At 39.6% G+C, this 20,044-nt stretch overlaps 1 protein-coding gene across 1 annotated transcript in view; it reads left to right on the plus strand.

Moving 5' to 3' along the window:
* Positions 1-20,044, plus strand: part of wdr37 (WD repeat domain 37) — a 121,624-nt gene that overhangs the window by 87,051 nt on the left and 14,529 nt on the right. Inside the window, exon 12 of the mRNA XM_020530920.2 lies at positions 15,375-15,509. Coding sequence (XP_020386509.1) covers positions 15,375-15,509 — 135 coding nt within the window. The remainder of the gene's footprint in view (positions 1-15,374; positions 15,510-20,044) is intronic.

A 20,044-nucleotide genomic window follows, 5' to 3' on the forward strand; every position in this document is an offset into this window, starting at 1 on the left:
ATTGGCCGAAAGTGTTTTTTTTTTTAATTTTTTTGCCACAGAAAGAAATTTTTTTGTGTTTTTCCTGGTGTGAATGGAGGGATGTGTGTGTGTGTGTTTGCAACATTTAATGAGGTAAATATTCATATTTTTGTTTTACAATATGTCAATAATTTGTCTTTATTAAGAAGAAACTTTTTAATCTTAGTCTAATGTAGAGAAAGCATACGAATACGAACAATGAACAAGTGTGGCCCAGTGGCCCTTCGAGCCTACTCCACCATTCAATAAAAGCATGTCTGATCTGATTTTAATCTCAACTGTACATTCTTGATACTCTTTCATCCCCTTAGTAATCAAGAATCTATCTACTTCTGCCTTAAAAATATTTGAAGATTCTTTTGAGGAAGGGGATTCCAAAGGTTTTCACCCTCTGGCAGAAAAAAATGTTTCCTTACCTCACCTCATGAGCGCTCCTTTATTTTTGAAGTATGGCCCCTAGTCGTAGGTTCCTCTACATGAATAAACATCCTTTCAATATCTACCCGGTCAAGTCACCTTATATGTTTCAGTTAAGTCACCTTTGACTCTTCTAAACTCTATGCAATATGGGCCTGGCCAATCTAGCCTTTCCTCATAGGGCAATCTGCTCATTCCAGTTATTAGTCTAGTAAACCTTCTCTGAACTGCTTTCAATGCATTAACATCCTTCCATAAGTATGGTGGCCAGCGCTGTACACTGTTCTCCAGATGCGGTCTCCCCAATGCCCTGTGTAACTGAAGTATAACCTCCCTACTCTTCCATTTAATTTCCCTTGAAATAAAATGTAACATACTATTAGCTCTCCTGGCTACTTGCTGTACCTGAATACTAACCTGTGATCAATGCACTAGGACACCCAGATCTCTCTGCTTCTCAGAGCCCTTCAACCTCTCACCATTTGGATAATATGCCTCTCTTTTTTATTCTTTCTTCCAAAATGGACCTTGTCACGATTTCCTATATTGTACTTGATTTGCTAGCTCTTTGATGCTCACTTGACTTATCTATATCCCATTGTACGCTCCTTATGTCCTCTTCATAACTTAATTTCCTACCTATCTTTGTGTCATTAGCGAATATAGCTACCGTACCTTTGCTCCCTTCATCCAAATCATTTATGGAAATTGTTAAGGGTTGAGGCCCCAGCATCGACCTAGTGGAACACCATTGAGTCATACAGCACGGAAGCAGACCCTTGGGTCCAACCAGTCCATGTTGAACATAATCCCAAACTAAACTAGTCCCACCTGCCTGTCCTGGCCCATATCCCTCCAAACATTTCCGATTCATGTATTTATCCAAATGTATTTTAAACGTTGGAATTGTACCTGCATCTTCCACTTCTTCGTGAAGTTCATTCCACACGCGCACCATCCTCTGTGTAAAAAATTTCCCTTATGTCTTTTTTAAATCTCTTTCCTCTCACCTTAAAAATGTGCCCCCTAGTCTTGAAATCCTCCATCCTAGGGAGAAGACAACTACCATTAACTCCATCTAGACCTCTGATTATTTTATAAACTTATATCAGGTTGCCCCTCAACCTCCTATGCTACAGTGAATAAAGTCCCAGCCTATGCAGCCTTTCTTTATAACTTAAACCTTCCATACCCAGCAGCATCCTGGTACATCTCTTCTGAACCCTCTCCAGCTTGATACTATCCTTACAATAACTGGGCGACCAGAACTGGACACAGTATTCCAGAAGAGGCCTCACCAATGTCCTGTACAACCTCAACATGATTTCCCAACTACTATATTCCAAGGACTGAACAATGAAGACAAGCATGTCAAATGCCTTTTTAACAACCCTGTTTCTATCTGACGTGAACTTCAAAGAATTATGGACCTGCACTCCTAGGTTCCTCTGTTCTACAACACCACCCCAAGGCTCTACCATTAATTGCATAAGCCCTACTCTTGTTTGTTGTACCAAAAGGCAATACCTTGCATTTATCCAGATTGAACTCCATCTGCCATTCTTTGGCCTATTGACCCATTTGATCAAGATCCCTTTGTAATCTTCGGAAACCGTCTTCACTGTCTACAGTGTCACCAATTTTGGTGTTGTCCACAAACTTACTAACCATATCTTCTATATTCTCATTCAAATCATTGGTGTAAATGACAAACAAGAGAGGACCCAGAACCAATCCCTGTGGAACATGCTGGTCACAGGCCTCAGTCTGGAAAGCAACCATCAACCATTACTCTCTGTCTCCTGCCATTAAGCCAATTAAGTATCCATTTGGTAAGGTCACCCTGAATCTACGTGATTAACTTTACTAATTAGTCTATCACATGGAACCTTGTCAAAGGCTTTACTAAAATCCAAATAAACAATGTCTACTGCTCTGCCATCATCAATCTTCTTGGTAACTTCCTCAAAAAAACTCTATCAAGTTTGTAAGATACAATTTTCCTTGCACAAAACCGTTCTGACAATCCCTAATCAATTTTTGACTCTCTAAATGTCCATAAATCCTATTTTTTTTTTTAATAATCACCTCCAACAATTTACCCACAATCTACGTCAGGCTCACAGGTCAATATTTCCTTGGTTTCTCCTTACAACCTTTCTTAAAGAAAGATACAACATTAGCCACCCTCCAAACATCAGGCACTTCACTTGTAGTTATAGATGGCGCAATATTTCTGCAAGGGATCTCATAATTTCTTCACTCGTGAGATCTTAGGGTGGCACGGTGGCACAGTGATTAGCACTGCTGCCTCACAGCACCAGGGACCTGGGTTCGATTCCAGCCTCAGGCAACTGTCTGTGTGGAACTTGCACGTTCTCTCTGTGTCTGCGTGGGTTTCCTCCGGGTGCTCTGATTTCCTCCCACAGTCCAAAGATGTGCAGGTTAGGTGGATTGGCCATGCTAAATTGCCCATAGTGTTCAGGGAGGTGTAGATTAGGTGGGTTATAGGGGGATGGGTCTGGGTGGGATACTCTGAGGTTCGGTGTGGACTTGTTGGGCCGAAGGACCTGTTTCCACACTGTAGGGATTCTGTAGGGACTCTAAGAAGCTTTGCCAGCCATAGAATATATTTACTCCTATTCTGTTTCCTGTTAGCCAGCAAATTTTCAGTCCTTGCCAGAACGTTACCCCCATGCCATGAGCTTTCATTTTTCAGAATAACCTTTGATATGGTTCCTCATCAAACGATTGGCTCTACCAGGAGCAGGATAAAACATTTAAACTTATGTTGTGACCCATAGAGTTGTGTGACAAGAGAAGAACAGCACACTCTTCCCATCTTGGTCACAACAGTGGTTATCCAAGCAATGATTAAAAAATACCTTTTCCTGTTTTGCATGAAGGAATAATATGTAATGACAGTGTTTCAAACTGCCATATCAAGTACTTCATTCTGAAGTTAACCTGGTTGATTTTCTGGAATTGAATTGTCTTTTTAAAGTTGCTTTATTTAATATTTAATAGTAATTTGGAACCAGCTCTTCTTGCTGCTAATATGCTTGCTGTCTTCAAATAGCTACTGGATATTTTGCTGCATGAGTTCCAAACAGAGTATCAAATTCCGTTTTATTGGCTTATTCAAGATATCTTGGCCTCTAGTAAAGTTATGATTTTTTTATTTTGCAGAGGTTTCGTGTTATGAAACAATTGAAAATAGAGTCCACTTTCACTTAGAAACAAATCTGATAACTGACAAGTAACAATTTCAGTGCTATGAAATCACAAGCTTTTGAATAACCTGTTGGACTAAGCCTGGTGTCATGTGACTTCTGACTTTGTCCACCTCAGTCCAACATCAGCACCTCCACTGAGGATTCTCCAGGTTAACTTGCAGGTTCAGTTGGCAGTTTGGTATCATTGCATTTACCTTCCATTCATTTTGAGAGGCTGAGAATACAAGAGTAGGGATGTACTGCTGAGGCTGTATAAGGCTGTGGTCAGACCACATTTGAAGTGTTGTGAGCAGTTTTGGATGCTGTATGTAAGAAAGATGTGCTGATCTTGGAGGAGGTCTAGAGGAGGCTTACAACAATGAACGTGGGGGTAAAGGGCTTGTCAGATGACGAGCAGTTGAGGGCATTGGGTCTGTTCTCTGAATTTAGAAGGATGAAAGGGGATTTCATTGAAACCTACAGAAGGCAGAGAAGCCTGAATAGGGTAGGCATGGAGGAACGCTTTGGTTAGTGTGTGGAATGAACTGCCAGAGGAAGTGGAGAATGCAGGTACCGTTATAATGTTTTAAAAACATTTTAGATAAGTACATGAATAGGAAACGTTTCGAGGAATATGGGCCAAGCATAGGCAGGTGGGACTAGTTTAGTTTGGCACTGTCTTGAACATGGACTGGTTGGATCCAAGGGTCAGTTTTCATGCTATATGATTGACTGACTGTCATTGCTTTGAGTTGCTTTTACTGAAACATATTGTTTTGTAAAATTGTTGTTAAACATCATTCAGATGCTAAATCAGTGCAAAATAACAGGTCAGTTGCATTGAAGAACTAAGTTTGAGAGATCGGATCAAATCTAAAAGAGTTGTACTGAACAATGAATTCATCATAATAGGGTAAAGCGGACCAGTCTTTGTCTGGTAATAATGCATAGTGAAGTTCCTCAAACGTCTGTTGTGGGTCCCACATCTGTCAGACTATTGATAACTGACATGGAGCAGATATTATTGATTATGAAGTGATGAAATTACAGTAGAAGAGACCATTTGCGTTATAGCTGTGCTAATGTTTGCTTTTCAGTTGAAGGTTTCACATGTAGTTCTATTACCCTGTCCTTTCCTTGATGATGTGAATTATTTGTAGGAAGATAGGACCTGGGAACGGGACCAGGCTGTTTGATCCTTCAAGCCTGCTGGCCATTGAATAAGATCATGGCTGATAGGATTGTGGTCTCAACTCTGTTTTGTTATGCTCCCCCAACCATAAACCTGGACCCCCTTGTCTATTAAAAATCTAACTCAACTTTGAATAAATACAATGGCCCAATCCCTACTATTCTCTGAGGAAGAGAATTCCACAAACTAACAACCTACCAGGAGAAAAAAAAATTCCATCTTAAATGGGAGACCTGTTATTTTAACATTATCGCCTGGTACTCATTTGTTCCACAGGAGGCTTCCCGGAATCCACTCTTTCAAGTCAGCTCAGGATCCCTACGTGCTTCAATGGAATTTTGAGCATTTTAATCAACTTATAGCCTCTGCGTCAAGAGTTATTCTCTTAGAATCATACAGTACTGAATAGACCCTTCAGCCCATCAAATCTACACTAACAAAAACTACTCTGAACCTACACTAGTCACATTTTCCAGCAAATGGCCCATAGCATTGAATGTAATGGCATTTCAATTGCTCTTCCTCCCAGCCAGTGCATTCCCGATACCCACTCTGTTTAAAAAAAAAAATGGTTTCATCAAATCCCTTCTAAACCTCCTCATTTGAGCTTAAATTTATTGTCACTTTGTCAATGAACTTTCAACGGTAAAGCGTTCCTAGTTGTATTATACTCTGTCGAGCTAAGTCAATGCTAATTAATCTTGTAAACCGATCATATCACTCAGTAAACGTACGAATAAATTCAAATTCATTTCCTCCATTTTTTTCATTGTGACTATCCAAAATGAAACTTTAAACACAGTCCATTAAAATATTACTGTTTCACAATAACAGAATTACAGAAGTTACTCATCTCTCTTATGATCCAAACTAGAGGAATTTATCTTTGAGCACAAGCACTTTCAGCTGAATGTCTTGAGGGTTGCATTACATTGTTGTTTGGAATGTCTAGGAGATGGTGGGACTGAGTGCAAAATAGCAAATCTTAGATAAATCAGAATTCATGGGAAGCCAGCATGAGGAATATTAGCGTATTTAACAATGAAAGTGATACAAGCAGGTACAAGCTTTTTAGTATGGAAAAGGAGGTATGTTTTTTGGAGTTTTATTCTATCACAGGTCCAATTATCAATCAACCTTTTAACCATTTAGCTTATTCCCATTTAATCTGAAGTACGCTTTAATCTTGGAAAATAATGCTGAGACCATGGGTTGAACTGCAAATCTTTGCCTTTGTGCTATGAGTATATTAAGAAGTACCATGTTCTGCCTTTGTCTCCTCTCGCAGGTAACTTTGTTAATGAAGATTAGGTAAGTAAACAGTACTGAAACACAACATATTTACAATGTTAGCTGTTCTTTAGATCAAAACAAAACTAATATTCAAAGGGCCTAGTTCCCAACAAACTGAAAAAAATCAAAGACCTACAGTTGCAGAAGATCTGAAACGAAAACAGAAATTGCTGGAGAAACTCAGCAGCATTTGTGGGGATAAAGCAGAGTCAACATTTTGAGTTCAATGACTCTTCTTGAGAACCCTTCAGATTGAAACATTAACTTTATTTTCTGTACACAGATGCAACCAGAGCTGCTGAGTTTCTCTAGTAATTTCTGTTTTTGTCCCAGCAAACAATTCTTCTGTGGTAAAATGTTTATTTATAGCATGCTTCTTTTAAACATCAAAGGCACTATATACATACATTTTGTTGCTTTGCAATGAAATATATTGTTCAGGTTCTATCGAACGCGTAGGTTTGATGGAACAATTAACCTCATCTCATCCCCATTCCCTCTTTGTTGTGCTATAAATGAAAGAGGCCAGACTTGATTGACATTTTGGCATTCAGTCATTCAATGGATTCTATACTTGAGAAATTGAGGTTTTAAATAGGGCACTCAGTTTTCTGTTTGTGTATGATTTAGAGCAATGTACTACCACCAACAGATGCACTTAATGAACTGACTAAACCAGATGAAGTGAAAATCTGGTCTGTATTAGTGCAAATAGTAAATGTATCTTTGCAGACATTTTAGAAAAATGCTGGAACAGTCCCTCTTAAAGTAAAATGCACATGTTTAGAAACGCACCACGAAATTTTTTCTGAACCTGGTGAAGTCTTTAATTAGATTTTTTTTGTGTTTCATTGAGCTTAACTATAGGTATGAATATAGAATTTAAAAAACTCTTCCAGAACTTATCTAGTGCTAACTTTGAGAAAATCTGTGCATAGGAATAAGTTATTCTGTGATAACTGGCTTTATAAAAGTTAAATTTATCCATTTTGCTCAGATAAATGAATGTTAGAGCAAATCTATTTTTCAATGATTTTGAAATAAAATATTGATGCAACTTACAAGAATATTATAATTGTTCAAGGTGGTTATCAAACCAGAGTTATTAGTAGAATCAGTAGCCATGAGTATTAGTGATTCTTTTCAAGAAGTAATCTTTTTGTAATTTTCTCTACTCCCTTTGGCCTCAAGGAGTTCGCTTGGTACAGCTGATATTACTGTATCACTGATTACCATAAAAGGTAGAAAAATGATTTTTCTTCAATAAAAAAACCCATAAAAAGGAAGGGAAGTAGCTTGTCTGCACGGACCTACTTCTGCTTTTCTTTTATGTTTGAACTGATGCACTACTCTGTTGTGATTATGAAAAAAAGACTTAGCATCTTGTACTTACAAGTTTCTATACAAATGCAACACGACCAGAACGGTGTCCAGGTTTTGGCTGAAAAGTGGCAAGTAACGTTCACTTCACATAAATGCCAGGCAATGATCATCTCCAAAAAGGATCTAACCACTACCCCTTGATAGTCAGTGAAGTTACTGTTACTGAATCCCCCATTGTCAACATCCTGGAGGCTACCAGAAACTGAACAGTTACTGATCAGAAATCTAGATACAGTAGCTTTAAGAGCAAGTTAGAGGCTAGCAGCAAGCAACTCACTTCCTGACTTCCCAAAGCTTGTCTGCATCTACAAGTCAGGATTCTGATAAAATACTCCCCACTTGCCTGGATTAGTGCAACTCTAACAATACCTAAGAAGCTTAATACCACCTTGGACAAAGCAAACGGCTTGATTGGGACCACATCCACTCCCTGCACCACCTGGGTAAAAACAGTGTGTACTATCTTCAAGATGCACTGCAGAAATTCATCAAGGATCCTTAGCACATTCAAAACCCATGACCATCTCCAACTGGAAGGACAAGGGCAGCAGATACACGGGAGCACCACCACCTTCAAGTTTCTCTCCAAGCCACTTACAATCCTGGCTTGGCAATATATTGTCGTTCTGTCAGTGTCACTGGGTCAAAATCCTGGAATTCCTTCTCTAAGGGCATTGTGGATGTATTTACAGGATATGGACCACAGCCGTTCAAGAAGGCAGCCCACCACAGCTTCTCAAGAGCAACTCGGGACAGGCAATAAATGCCGGCCAGCCAGCGAAACCCACATCCCAAGACTGAATACAAGAAGCCTAGTCTACTCCTGTTTAAATTCTACTTGTATTTTAATGATCTTGCTTTAAAGCATGTTTTTTTCTAACATCAAGTACAGCTTATGACTGGTTAGAAGAGCTAAACTGCCACTATTTTCCTTAATGTTTTAAAAACTAATCAAATTTGTGTGAAAATCCAGCACCCAAATGCAGTGGGCATGACTTTTCAATGAGGAGTTATTTTTAGATGTTTTGAAAGTCTTAAATTACATTGTAACCATTTTATTGTGTAAAGTTTTAACAGATTGGTATGCAAACCAGTTTCTGGCATTTTTAACTGTTGAGACAGCTGTTAGTTCTAATGAGGAGTGCTAGCATTACAGTATTTTCAGTGATTGAGACCCGCTCAGGGAGCAGAATGTTCCAGAGCAGTCAGTGGTGTGTGAGGAGAAACTGCCGCACTGTCAGCTGGTAGTGTATGCTCCGTTGCTCTCTAGGACAAGATAAATGAGTTTTGCTGAGCTTTGGCAGAGACATCAGCTTTGTCTGGGAACAGCAGTATCATACTGCACCCCAGTGGGATTCTGCTTTTAAATTTATGGGCTGTGATTGATAAAGCAAATGAGGGATCTTATTGCTCTTCAGGTGTGACAAGAGGGATAGTCCTCACCACATTACAGATTTGCCTCTTCACTGAATTTAAATGACAAATCAACTGTTTTGTGGAACTGCACAGTTGCTCTCTTACAGTAAAAGAGCTGGCATATGACCCTTTTTTTTATCTTTATTGACAACAATTATTCATAATGGAGTTCTAAAAAAATTTCATTTTCAGTTGGTTGCTTTGACAAATCAAGGCTACCATTGAATTGAGCCAATTACTTTTTTTTCTCTTCTGGATTAGGCAGATGATAATAGGCCTTTATCAGCAGACCCATGACACATCTGCTTTTATTCTAGAGGACTTTAGTTGGTCAGGGACTTTCCTACTACTATTGAAGTATTTATTTGAATCGATTCGGCCTCGTAAACAAATTTTCAATTTTTTTTTCCTTTCACTTTTGAGGAGAACGTTAGCTATATGCAGTGCTTACTTTAAACCATTTTTAAGATATTTTCACACTATATCAAATTTTTGGTTCAAATATAGTATTTGAAATAAATTCCAGTGTTGCTATTGTGGTAACTAGGGTTTTTGTGAGGATGAAATAACCTGTTGCTGTAAAAGAAAAGGCCTTACTTTAGAAACTAATGATTGAGCTCTATAAATAATAAAACATTAGACCAGTATTATGCAGCTACCTTTGCAGCCAGTGCCTAGTGATTGTACTTAGATTGTAAACATTCAGGAACAGAAATGTACATTTTCAAGTGCAAGTGGCTCCAGTCCAAAGAAGACTTATTTGCACCATCTGAGCCAGCAATTGATGGTATTGTTGATTTGCTGCACTTTTATAGGCATAATTATCTCAACAACAAACTGCACTGTATTCAAATTCCATTTCTGCAAATGCTTCCACTTTAGTTTTCTTTCAGTGCAGCAAATGGGGGAACTGCAGTGAGAGTGGAGCTAGCTGACAATGTATCTTTAAATGGATTGTTGTCATCTAGGTGAAGAGAGTGCAATTTGTTAGGCACTATAGATTGATGTGGCTGCAGCAAATTGAATTGACATATGTATTTTAGTGCAACATATACTCAATCCCTTGGCACAAAATGGAACTGGATTGTATTTGAAGGTTATTTTTGTGAAATAATACAGTAGTTCCTGGAATATACGATGAGCTTCACTATCACTTTATTTTATTTGTAACATGCAGCTCTGGCTATAAACTCACTCACCTGATTGATGTGTTGGGTGTGCCCATAAAATTGTAGGTGCAATGTTATTGTACCAGTACGATCAATACACCTATTTCCACAGCAATCAATTGTTTTCAGATGTCTATCCAATGGGAACAGAAATCATTATATCAAACTTTTTTCATTAATTATGCAAAACAAAAACTTTGCTGGTGTCTGGCTTCTTGAAGAATGTGAGATCTTAGTAAGTGAGTGACCACTTCCGGATGAAACAAAGATCAGCACAGATCAGGCACACTGTCTCTCGTTTTTATTCTACCCACCTCCCTGTTGTTCACTTACATAGGTCTTTTTGCATCCGATGTTCGACACTTGCATTGATTAATTTCCCTATCAATTTTTTGCTCCTAAATAAGTTCTCTGCCTTCACACACTACTGCCACCTAAGTTTTCACCTATTGTCCAGTTCCAGTATAGATCTTCCCACATTGTCCTGCTCTGCCGCAGCTCTGTCCCCGTTGTCCTGCTCTGCCGCAGCTCTGTCCCCATTGTCCTGCTCCACCATAAATCTCCCCTTGCTGTCAGGGTATAACTGCTACACAGTCAAAACAAATAAGTGTGGTTGTCACAATATTGTTACCCCAAATAATTTTCCAATTTTATTGCGAATCTGATGCTGTACTACTTTGATGAAGGTTATTATTTAAATGCCTTAATGCTTCAATATTTGAAAAGCTTGGATATGCAAATAAAAACTGTGATCAGATTTCTAAGATTGCAGTTCTGGTTGCGTGCAGTAATTTCTTAGTATTTCTAAACCGTATCTATTATATGTAACTGGGCTACTCAAAATTGAGTGGATTCGCTAACGTGACTAAGGAGAGACTATTTCTGGTGACAGGAGGAAACTGAGTTAAGATAGTGGCATAAGAACCAGAAGTAAGATGGGAAGCATTTTCTTTTGCACAGGTTGTTATGTTTGAGAGTACGCTGCTATTCAAAACAGATTCAGCGATAATTTACAAATGGACATTCAATAAATCCTTTAAAAGAAAGAACATACAGGAATTTGGGGTATGGGAAGGAAGTGAAAACAGCTTTAAAAAGATGAGTGTTGCACAAGTGGGCCAAATGGTTTTATTCAATGCTTCTGTGATTCTGTTGAATATAACACAGAAGTATACAGTTCTTGTGCATTCCTTTTCTGTCATGATTGGATAAAATCTTAAACAAATACAACATTATTGTCTAGATACAAATGTATTTATGAACTATACAAAAAAGTTACTAACTAGAAATTCAGCTAATCAAAGCACTCAGTGTGCACTTGTTAAAAGTATTTTCAGTCAAACATATGGTTCTTCAGCTCTTATGAGCCAAATGGTTCTAATGGAACCTAAACTGAGTATTGGTGAGTGGTTTATTGGTGTTATTTTATTAGCAAAAGTTAACATTTCAAACAGCAATAAGGCATTTTGGAAACAAAGATCTGAAAGGCTGATCGGTTACAAATGTCTGAAGAATAATATTGGCTGTCTATATCATTGAACATATCAATTAAGGTTCCTGCTGTATTGTTTTGTCTTATTTGTCCACCTAATCCATCACTGTAAAGCCAGGGAAGCACCTATCATGAAACAGGAGGTATTTGGAGGAGTGATTCTCTAACCCTTTTGAAGTATTAGGCATCTGTAAATCAAAAGACCCCAGTCATGCAAACAAAATGAGAAAAGTCCTAATGCTAATGTCATGGCAATTTCCCATCTTAGCATAAGGATTTTGTTTCTTGCACGCATCTTTATGCAGGTTCACTAATTTAACTTAGTCTAATTGGCATCCAATTGCTCTTTAGATTTCTATAGCAAAGAGGGTATTTAATGGTTTGGCCTGAATTCAAATCTGGGTCTATTGAATGAAATTCAGACCTGTATAATTTCTAAAATAAAAGCTTTAAATACTGCTCACGCAAAGCAGGGTTTTAAATATTTTTTACCCTTTACTCATTGTTCCTTTTTATTTTCAACAGCTAACGATGAATGGGCACTCTCTTATCCATGTTTGGTTGATAGTTTTCTGCCTAAACATCATCTGTTGGTTTTAAGAGGTTAATTGACCTTTTATGATTTCCAACATTTTCTGTGATTACTTATGCTCTTGGTATTGCATTTTAAAAAATGATGTGTAACTACGTATATTTATAGATATGACTCTGTGAGGTAAATGGATCTCAGCTTGTTCACTAGGTTTTTCTTTGAAAAACTTGACATGTTTAAAAGAGCCAAAATAGTATTCTTTAGCTTTAGGGTGGTATTAAATTAAAGAACTTTGCTCCATTTACACAGAGTAGTTTAATCCTTATTAAACCTTAATTTAGTGTCAATTTGAATTAAGTGTTCCTGCATAAAAGGGCCTCTAGTGGCCTGGATGCTGTTAAATTCAATCAGCATCCAGATCAGTATGTGACGCCTGTATTCCTCAAGTAACACACAGGCAGGAACAACTGCCATTGTAAATTACAAAATATTAAACTTCATTAAATGATCATACATAAGTTTGTCCTTTTTGGGTCCATCAGCCTTGGATGGAAGTGAAAAATAGAAATGTATTCAGATTTAAATATGAGTAGTGGTTTACACTGAAAGAAAGATGTATGCATTAAATTTAAAACAGGAAGATTTAGAAAGAAAGGCAGGCTTCCATTTAAATAGTTCTGATGAGAGGTCACTGGACTCTAAATGTTAACGCTACTTTTCTCTGTACAGACCTGCTGCGTTCCTCCAGCACTTTCTGTCTTTGTTTCAGTCTCCAGCGACTGCAATTCTATGTTTTATTTTATTCTGTATAAATAGCACTTTTCACAACCAAAAGGACTTCCCTAAACAAATTAGTCACTGTAATATAGAAAACCTGGAAGCCAAATTGCACCCAGTAATGTCCCATGCACAGTAATAAGTTCATGATCATATAGCTATCCATTTCTAGTGTTCCGTCTGTGATAAATATTGACCAGGAAACTAGAGAAACTCCCCTGTCTTCTTTGAAACAGCCCTTTGGGAATTTAGAGGGTTTAGTGTTTCATCCAATAGATTTTTTTTCCTCTATTCATATGGGTGTCACTGGCCAGGTCAACATTTGTTGTCTATTCCAGAATTTGTCCAGTCTTTGGGAAGGTGATGATTAGCAACTGACTTCAACCATTGAAGACGTGTAGGTACATTTACAATACTGTTAAAGATGGGTATGCAAATTTTGACTCCGGATGGTATGCATGCCTTGGAGGGGAAGTCACCAGCGGTGGTGTTCCCAGGCACCTTTTCCTTATCTGTTTATGGGAGGTGGGTGTTGTTTGCTATGTCAGAATTTATTGTCCATCCCAAGTTGCTCAGAGGGCAGCCAAGGATAATCACTTATCCTTGAGGGTTACGAATAACAGGTAGGCCATATAGCATGGCATATTTCCCTCCTAGAGGGCATTATTGATCTAATTTTTTGTGAAAATGAACAGGGGTTATATAGTCACCTTTGGGCGAGTTTTTAATTCCACAATTTTATTGAATTCAAATTTCACAATCTCCAATGTAGGATTTGAGCTCGTGGTACAGATGGATATGGGTCTTCTGGTATAGCAAGCAACTAGAGAAGCAAATGGAAATTGTTGTTTAGTGTAAGTGGAACGGAATATCAAAATATTAAAGTTTTGCTTGAATTATGCAGGGTTTGGTGAGAAATCAGCTGGAGAACAGCGTGTAATTTTGGACTCCTTATTTATGAATAGATGTAATTGCATTTGAGACAATGTTGAGTCGATTGGCTTGATTGATGTGTGGGATTGTTTTATGAAGAAAGGTTGGACAGGATGGGTCTGTATCCATTGGAATTTAGAAGAATGGGAAGGTGGTAGAATAATAGTGATGTCATTGGACTAGTAATCCAGCACTAATATTTTGGGGGCATAGGTTCAAATCCCACCATGGAAGATGGTGAAATTTGAATTCAATAAAAAGCTAGCTTAATGACCATGTAATTAATGTTGTTGAGAGGCAATCTTACTAAAATACATAAGATCCTGATGGCTCCTAATAAGGGGATCGCTGAAAAGTTGTGACAAAGACAGAGACTTCGAATGAGGGAAAGTCCTTTAAAAATTGAGGTTCTCTCATTTAAAATGGAGATGAGGATATTTTCTTCTCGGTAGTTGATAATCTGTGGAAGTCTTTGCTCCACAGAGTAGTGAAATAAGGATTATTGAATACATTTAAGGCTCAATTATACATTCTTGGCTGACCAGGATATAGTGTGTAGAAAGCAAAATAGAAGTCTCAATCAGGTCAGAAAATATTTTATCAAATGGCAGAGCAGCCTCTAGGAGATGAATGTCATATTCCTGATTCATATGTTCATGTGACTCATGGATGCAGTAAAAAGATTGATAATTATTAGCCTTTATACATTATTTTTGCCCAGTTTGTGATAGAAGCAATCCTTCTGGAAGAAGGGGTTGTGGTAAATTACTTCTCAAGTTCTGGCACTTTGCCCAATGTGTTTTGTGTCTGAATATTCTGGATGCATACTTCATGAAATTGAAATTTGCATGCGATAGTTTTGTTGAAGTTTGAAAGGTTTTCATTTTGTGTCTACTTGGGAAATCTATCAGTAACCATGTCTTGTGGATTTGATTTTTGTATTTTGTGTGATTTACTTTCTAATGATGCATTTAAAAAATTACTGTTAATATTGAAAGATGATCATTTAATGTTGCCATACAATGCTGCTATCTCCTGTTTACATGGAGGATTGAACCTATTTAAAATAAACGGGGCAGTGTCATTGATCAGCTAGCATCAACTCCAGTAATTTCTAGGCTGTATATCCTGAATGTTTCATCTACTGTGCATGTAAAATAATTCTCTATTTCTGTATATATCTTAGCCATTCTACAAACCACACATTTTGGAACTACCATTCAGGAAAGCCAGACAGCTGTGGGACATGCTAGTGTAGTAGGATCGGAGATGAGGTTTATTGCTTGTTAACAATAGAAGGATCTTTATTTCTTATATACCTTGCATATGACTAGAGGTCTTAATACTGATGCATGACTGTTCATCAGGACAAATTGGTTTAACAAAAAGAAAGATTTTCTAAGAAGAATGAAGCATATGGCATTTAAAAGAAATTCTAGAAACATAGCATCTAAATATACCAGCTAGAGACAGGTCTCTAATGTGTAGATATTATATTGTTTAATGGTTATTCATATGTTTTATTTCCTTCCAGCACTGTAACATCTGCTGTCTTTACTGTGGGAGATAATGTTGTATCTGGCAGCGATGACAGAACTGTAAAAGTCTGGGATCTAAAGAATATGCGATCTCCTATAGCAACAATTCGTGCTGACTCAGCAGTCAACAGGTAAATGATTTTAAATTTATTTATATGTGATAAATCATAATTGGCCACGAATGGAATGAGTTCTTTTTCCCTTTCCTAAGTTGATCATTCACCATTCATTCCCTTGTGCTCATTTCAAAAAACATAGTACACACTCAAGTCCTCTGCTGCTTCTGGGATGCTATGGTTAGGATACTAAGTTAAAGATGAAGGTTGCTGTTAATATTTTAATAAATAGCAATTACACTCCAGAAAGGTGGTCGTATTTGATTTATGATCTGAAAATTTTCAGAACTTTGTGCTTAATTCCTCCTTGCACTGTTCCAACGTGCTCAATCTGACTCTTCCCTTAAACCATATAACCATCCAGCATCTCTGTATTCCTCCAATTCTGGCATCGTATATTATCTCCCAATGATTAATCATTCCACCATTGGTGATCATGCTTTCAGCTGCATATGCTTTAAATTCTGAAATTCCTTCCATTAACTTTTCTACCTCGTTACATGTCTGTCCTCATTTAAAATGCTCCTTAAAACATACTACTTTGATCATTAGTAGCTTTGTGCCAAACATAGATAATATTCCCATGAAGGTTTTATTACATTAAAGATGCAGGTTAACTGTGAGTTGGTAATAGAATTTAGTGATGTCACAAACCCAACTATGTTGTGTAAAATTTATAGGTAACAACTGTGGTATGGTTAACATTCTCACTCCTTGAGCATCATTCAGAACTGGACGGTATTTTAGGTGAACCCCTTTCAATTCATAGTTTTTTAAGGGAGAATCATTGAGTCGAAGTTCTGATGAAGACGGAAATGGAAAAGCACCATAATTCTTATGAACTTCCTGGCTGTAGTTAATTTATTTAAATTCTAGTTTATTCAGTTTTCAAATTTTTAAATCTAATACCAAAACCTGACTTGTCATTTTAGCTTGAAGAGATAAACTAAGTTGCTATTGTATCCTTGCTCTGGTAGTGAGGGAAGATAATTATTGTGAGAGTGGAATTAAATTCTGATCATTCATGCCTACATCATTTGAGAATTTTAAGGTTACATGCTAGTATATATTCACAATACTCTTTGCATTTCTGTTCTGTTTTGTATTGGAGAGACAAATGTTTAATTGTTTCCCATGCCTTAAAGAAGGAAGAATACTATCAACACTTCTTGAAATTTTCAGTTTTTCAGGTAAAACAAATTTAATCTTTCATCAAAGCTGTCAACTTCGGATTTACATATAGGTGGCAAGGCTCATGAGTTTGTTTACATGAACTCCTGGCTTTACGTACTTTGCAAATTCCAAAAGGGAAATATTCCCCAGGCCATGATGACACAGGAGGAAAATATCACTACAAGGGTTCAGAATTGATAAGGAAGAAGGGTTGGATGGATTGTTGGTACTTAAAGTTGTCAAGGTACCAGCATTGAACGAGAGATATCCAAGGATTTTGAAGGAAATGAGAGTGGATATTGCAGGGATTGACCATAATCCTCCAATCCTCCCTCAATTCTAGGAAGGTGCCAGATGACTGGAAAATTACAAACATTATGGCCTTCTTCAAGTAAAGTTGAAAGGATAATCACAGCAATTACAGACCAGTCATTTTAATTTCAGTGATGGGGAAGCTTCAAGAGACAATTATTTGGGATAGAATTAGTAGTCACGTGGAAAATGGTGGGTTGATTGCGAAGAGTCCGTATGGATTTCTGATGGATGCTTAACTAAATTGCTGGAGTTTTTTTGATGAGGTAACAGGCTCGATGAAATTAATGCTGTTGATATGATGTATATGGACTTCAGAATGCTTTTGATCTGGTAGACACAACAGATTTGTGAGGAGGAGACAGTATGGACTGCAGATGCTGGAAGCTAGAGTCAATAAATACGGACTTGGAAAAGCACAGCCAGTCAGACAGCATCCGAGGAGCAGGAAAGTCAACGTTTCAGGCTGAAACCCTTAATCGTTTGTGAGAAGTATGAGACAGGAGCAGGAGTACGCAATTCAGCCCCTCGAGCCTGCTCCATTGTTTCAGAAAATAATGGCTCTTCGCAGTCTCAACTCTACTTTCCTGCCCACTATCCGTAACCTTTCAGCCCATTACTAATTGAAAATGTTGTCTCTCTTTAAATTTACTCCATGTCCCAGTATCCACCACACTCTGGCTTAGTGAATTCCACAGATTCATGCCTCTTTGTGAGCAGTAATTTCTCCTTATTGCTGTTTAAAGTGTGCTACCTGTCGTAAAACTATGACTTCTTGTTCTAGATTGCCCCTCGTGAGGAAGTATCCTCTCTCTGTTTACTTTGTCAATCCTCTTTAGCATCTTGTATACTGAAATTAGGTCTGTGCTCATTCGTCTAAACTCCCGAATGCATAGGCCTAAACTGCTCAAACTCTTCATAAGATACTTGTGTTTAACACACGTTTCACAGCATTTTTCATTCACCCGTGTATTCACTGACCCTCCCTGTCCAACAGAATCGCAATTTTGAAATTGTCACCGCAGTTTTCAAATTCCTCTATGTCCTATATCCTCTTTATCTCTGTAATTTCCTCCAGCTCTGCAGGTACAATCGGGGATTAGATACAGTGTAAAGCTCACTCTACTTTTTTTTTTAAACTGAAGGTAAATCTTCCTCCACATTGTCCCCATCAAATAGTCTCAGGACAGGGACAGCACAGAGTAAAGCGGCCTCTACACTATCCCCAATAAACACTCCTCTCCCCCACAGAACGTGCAGCCCTCCGCTCCCTCCGCTCCAATCCCAACCTCACCATAAAACCCGCGGACAAGGGAGGCGCAGTTGTAGTATGGCGCACTGACCTCTACATCGCCGAGGCCAGACGCCAACTCTCCGATACCTCCTCCTACCGCCCCCTTGATCATGACCCCACCCCTGAGCACCAAACCATCATCTCCCAAACCATCCACAACCTCATCACCTCAGGTGACCTCCCACCCACGGCCTCCAACCTCATCGTTCCCCAACCTTGCACTGCCCGCTTCTATCTCCTTCCCAAAATCTACAAACCTGAATGCCCTGGTCGACCCATTGTCTCCGCCTGCTCCTGCCCCACCGAACTGATCTCCAACTATCTGGACTCCATTTTCTCCCTCTTGGTCCAGGAACTCCCTACCTATGTCCGTGACACCACCCACGCTCTCCACCTCCTCCAGAACTTCCATTTCCCCGGTCCCCAACACCTCATCTTTACCATGGACATCCAGTCCCTCTACACCTGCATTCCCCGTGCAGATGGCCTCAAGGCCCTCCGCTTCTTCCTGTCCCGCAGGCCCGACCAGTCCCCCTCCACTGACACCCTCATCCGCTTAGCCGAACTCGTCCTCGCCCTCAACAACTTCTCTTTCAATTCCTCCCACTTCCTACAGACAAAGGGGGTAGCCATGGGTACCCACATGGGCCCAAGCTATGCCTGCCTCTTTGTAGGTTACGTGGAACAATCCCTCTTCCGTACCTACACCGGCTCTAAACCCCACCTCTTCCTCCGTTACATTGATGACTGTATCGGCGCCGCCTCGTGCTCCCACGAGGAGCTCGAACAGTTCATCCACTTCACCAACACCTTCCACCCCAACCTTAAGTTTACCTGGACCATCTCTAACACCTCTCTCCCCTTCCTGGACCTCTCTGTCTCCATATCGGGCAACCACCTAGAAACCGATATTCATTTCAAGCCCACCGACTCCCACAGCTACCTAGGATACTCCTCCTCCCACCCACCTTCCTGCAAAAATGCCACCCCCATTCCCAATTCCTTCGCCTCCGCCGCATCTGCTCTCAGGATGAGGCATTCCACTCCCGTACATCTCAGTTGTCCTCGTTTTTCAAGGACTGTAACTTCCCCCCCCCTCAGTGGTCGAGAACGCCCTCAACCGTGTCTCCCACATCTCCCGCAACTCAGCCCTCACACCCCGTCCACGCAATAAGAACCAAAAAAGAATCCCCGTCGTCCTCACGTACCACCCCACCAACCTCCGGATCCAACGCATCATCCTCCGACACTTCCGCCATCTGCAATCCGACCCCACCACCAAAGACGTCTTTCCCTCCCCACCCTTATCTGCTTTCCGGAGGGACCACTCTCTCCGTGACTCCCTTGTCTGCTCCACACTCCCCTCCAGCTCCACCACACCCGGCACTCTTCCCTGCAACCGCAGGAAGTGCTACACCTGCCCCTCATACCTCCTCCCTCACCCCCATCCCAGGCCCCAAGAAGACTTTCCACATCAAGCAGATGTTCACCTGCACATCTGCCAATGTGGTATACTGCATCCGCTGTACCCGGTGTGGCTTCCTCTACATCGGGGAAACCAAGCGGAGGCTCGGGGACCGCTTTGCAGAACACCTACACTCGGTTCGCAATAAACAACTGCACCTCCCAGTCGCAAACCATTTCAACTCCCCCTCCCATTCCTCAGACGACATGTCCATCCTGGGCCTCCTGCAGTGCCCCAACGATGCCACCCGAAGGTTGCAGGAACAGCAAGTCATATTCCGCTTGGGAACCCTGCAGCCCAATGGTA

This window comes from Rhincodon typus, chromosome 2 (genome assembly GCF_021869965.1).
Source record: "Rhincodon typus isolate 14 chromosome 2, sRhiTyp1.1, whole genome shotgun sequence".
Lineage (NCBI taxonomy): Eukaryota > Metazoa > Chordata > Chondrichthyes > Orectolobiformes > Rhincodontidae > Rhincodon > Rhincodon typus.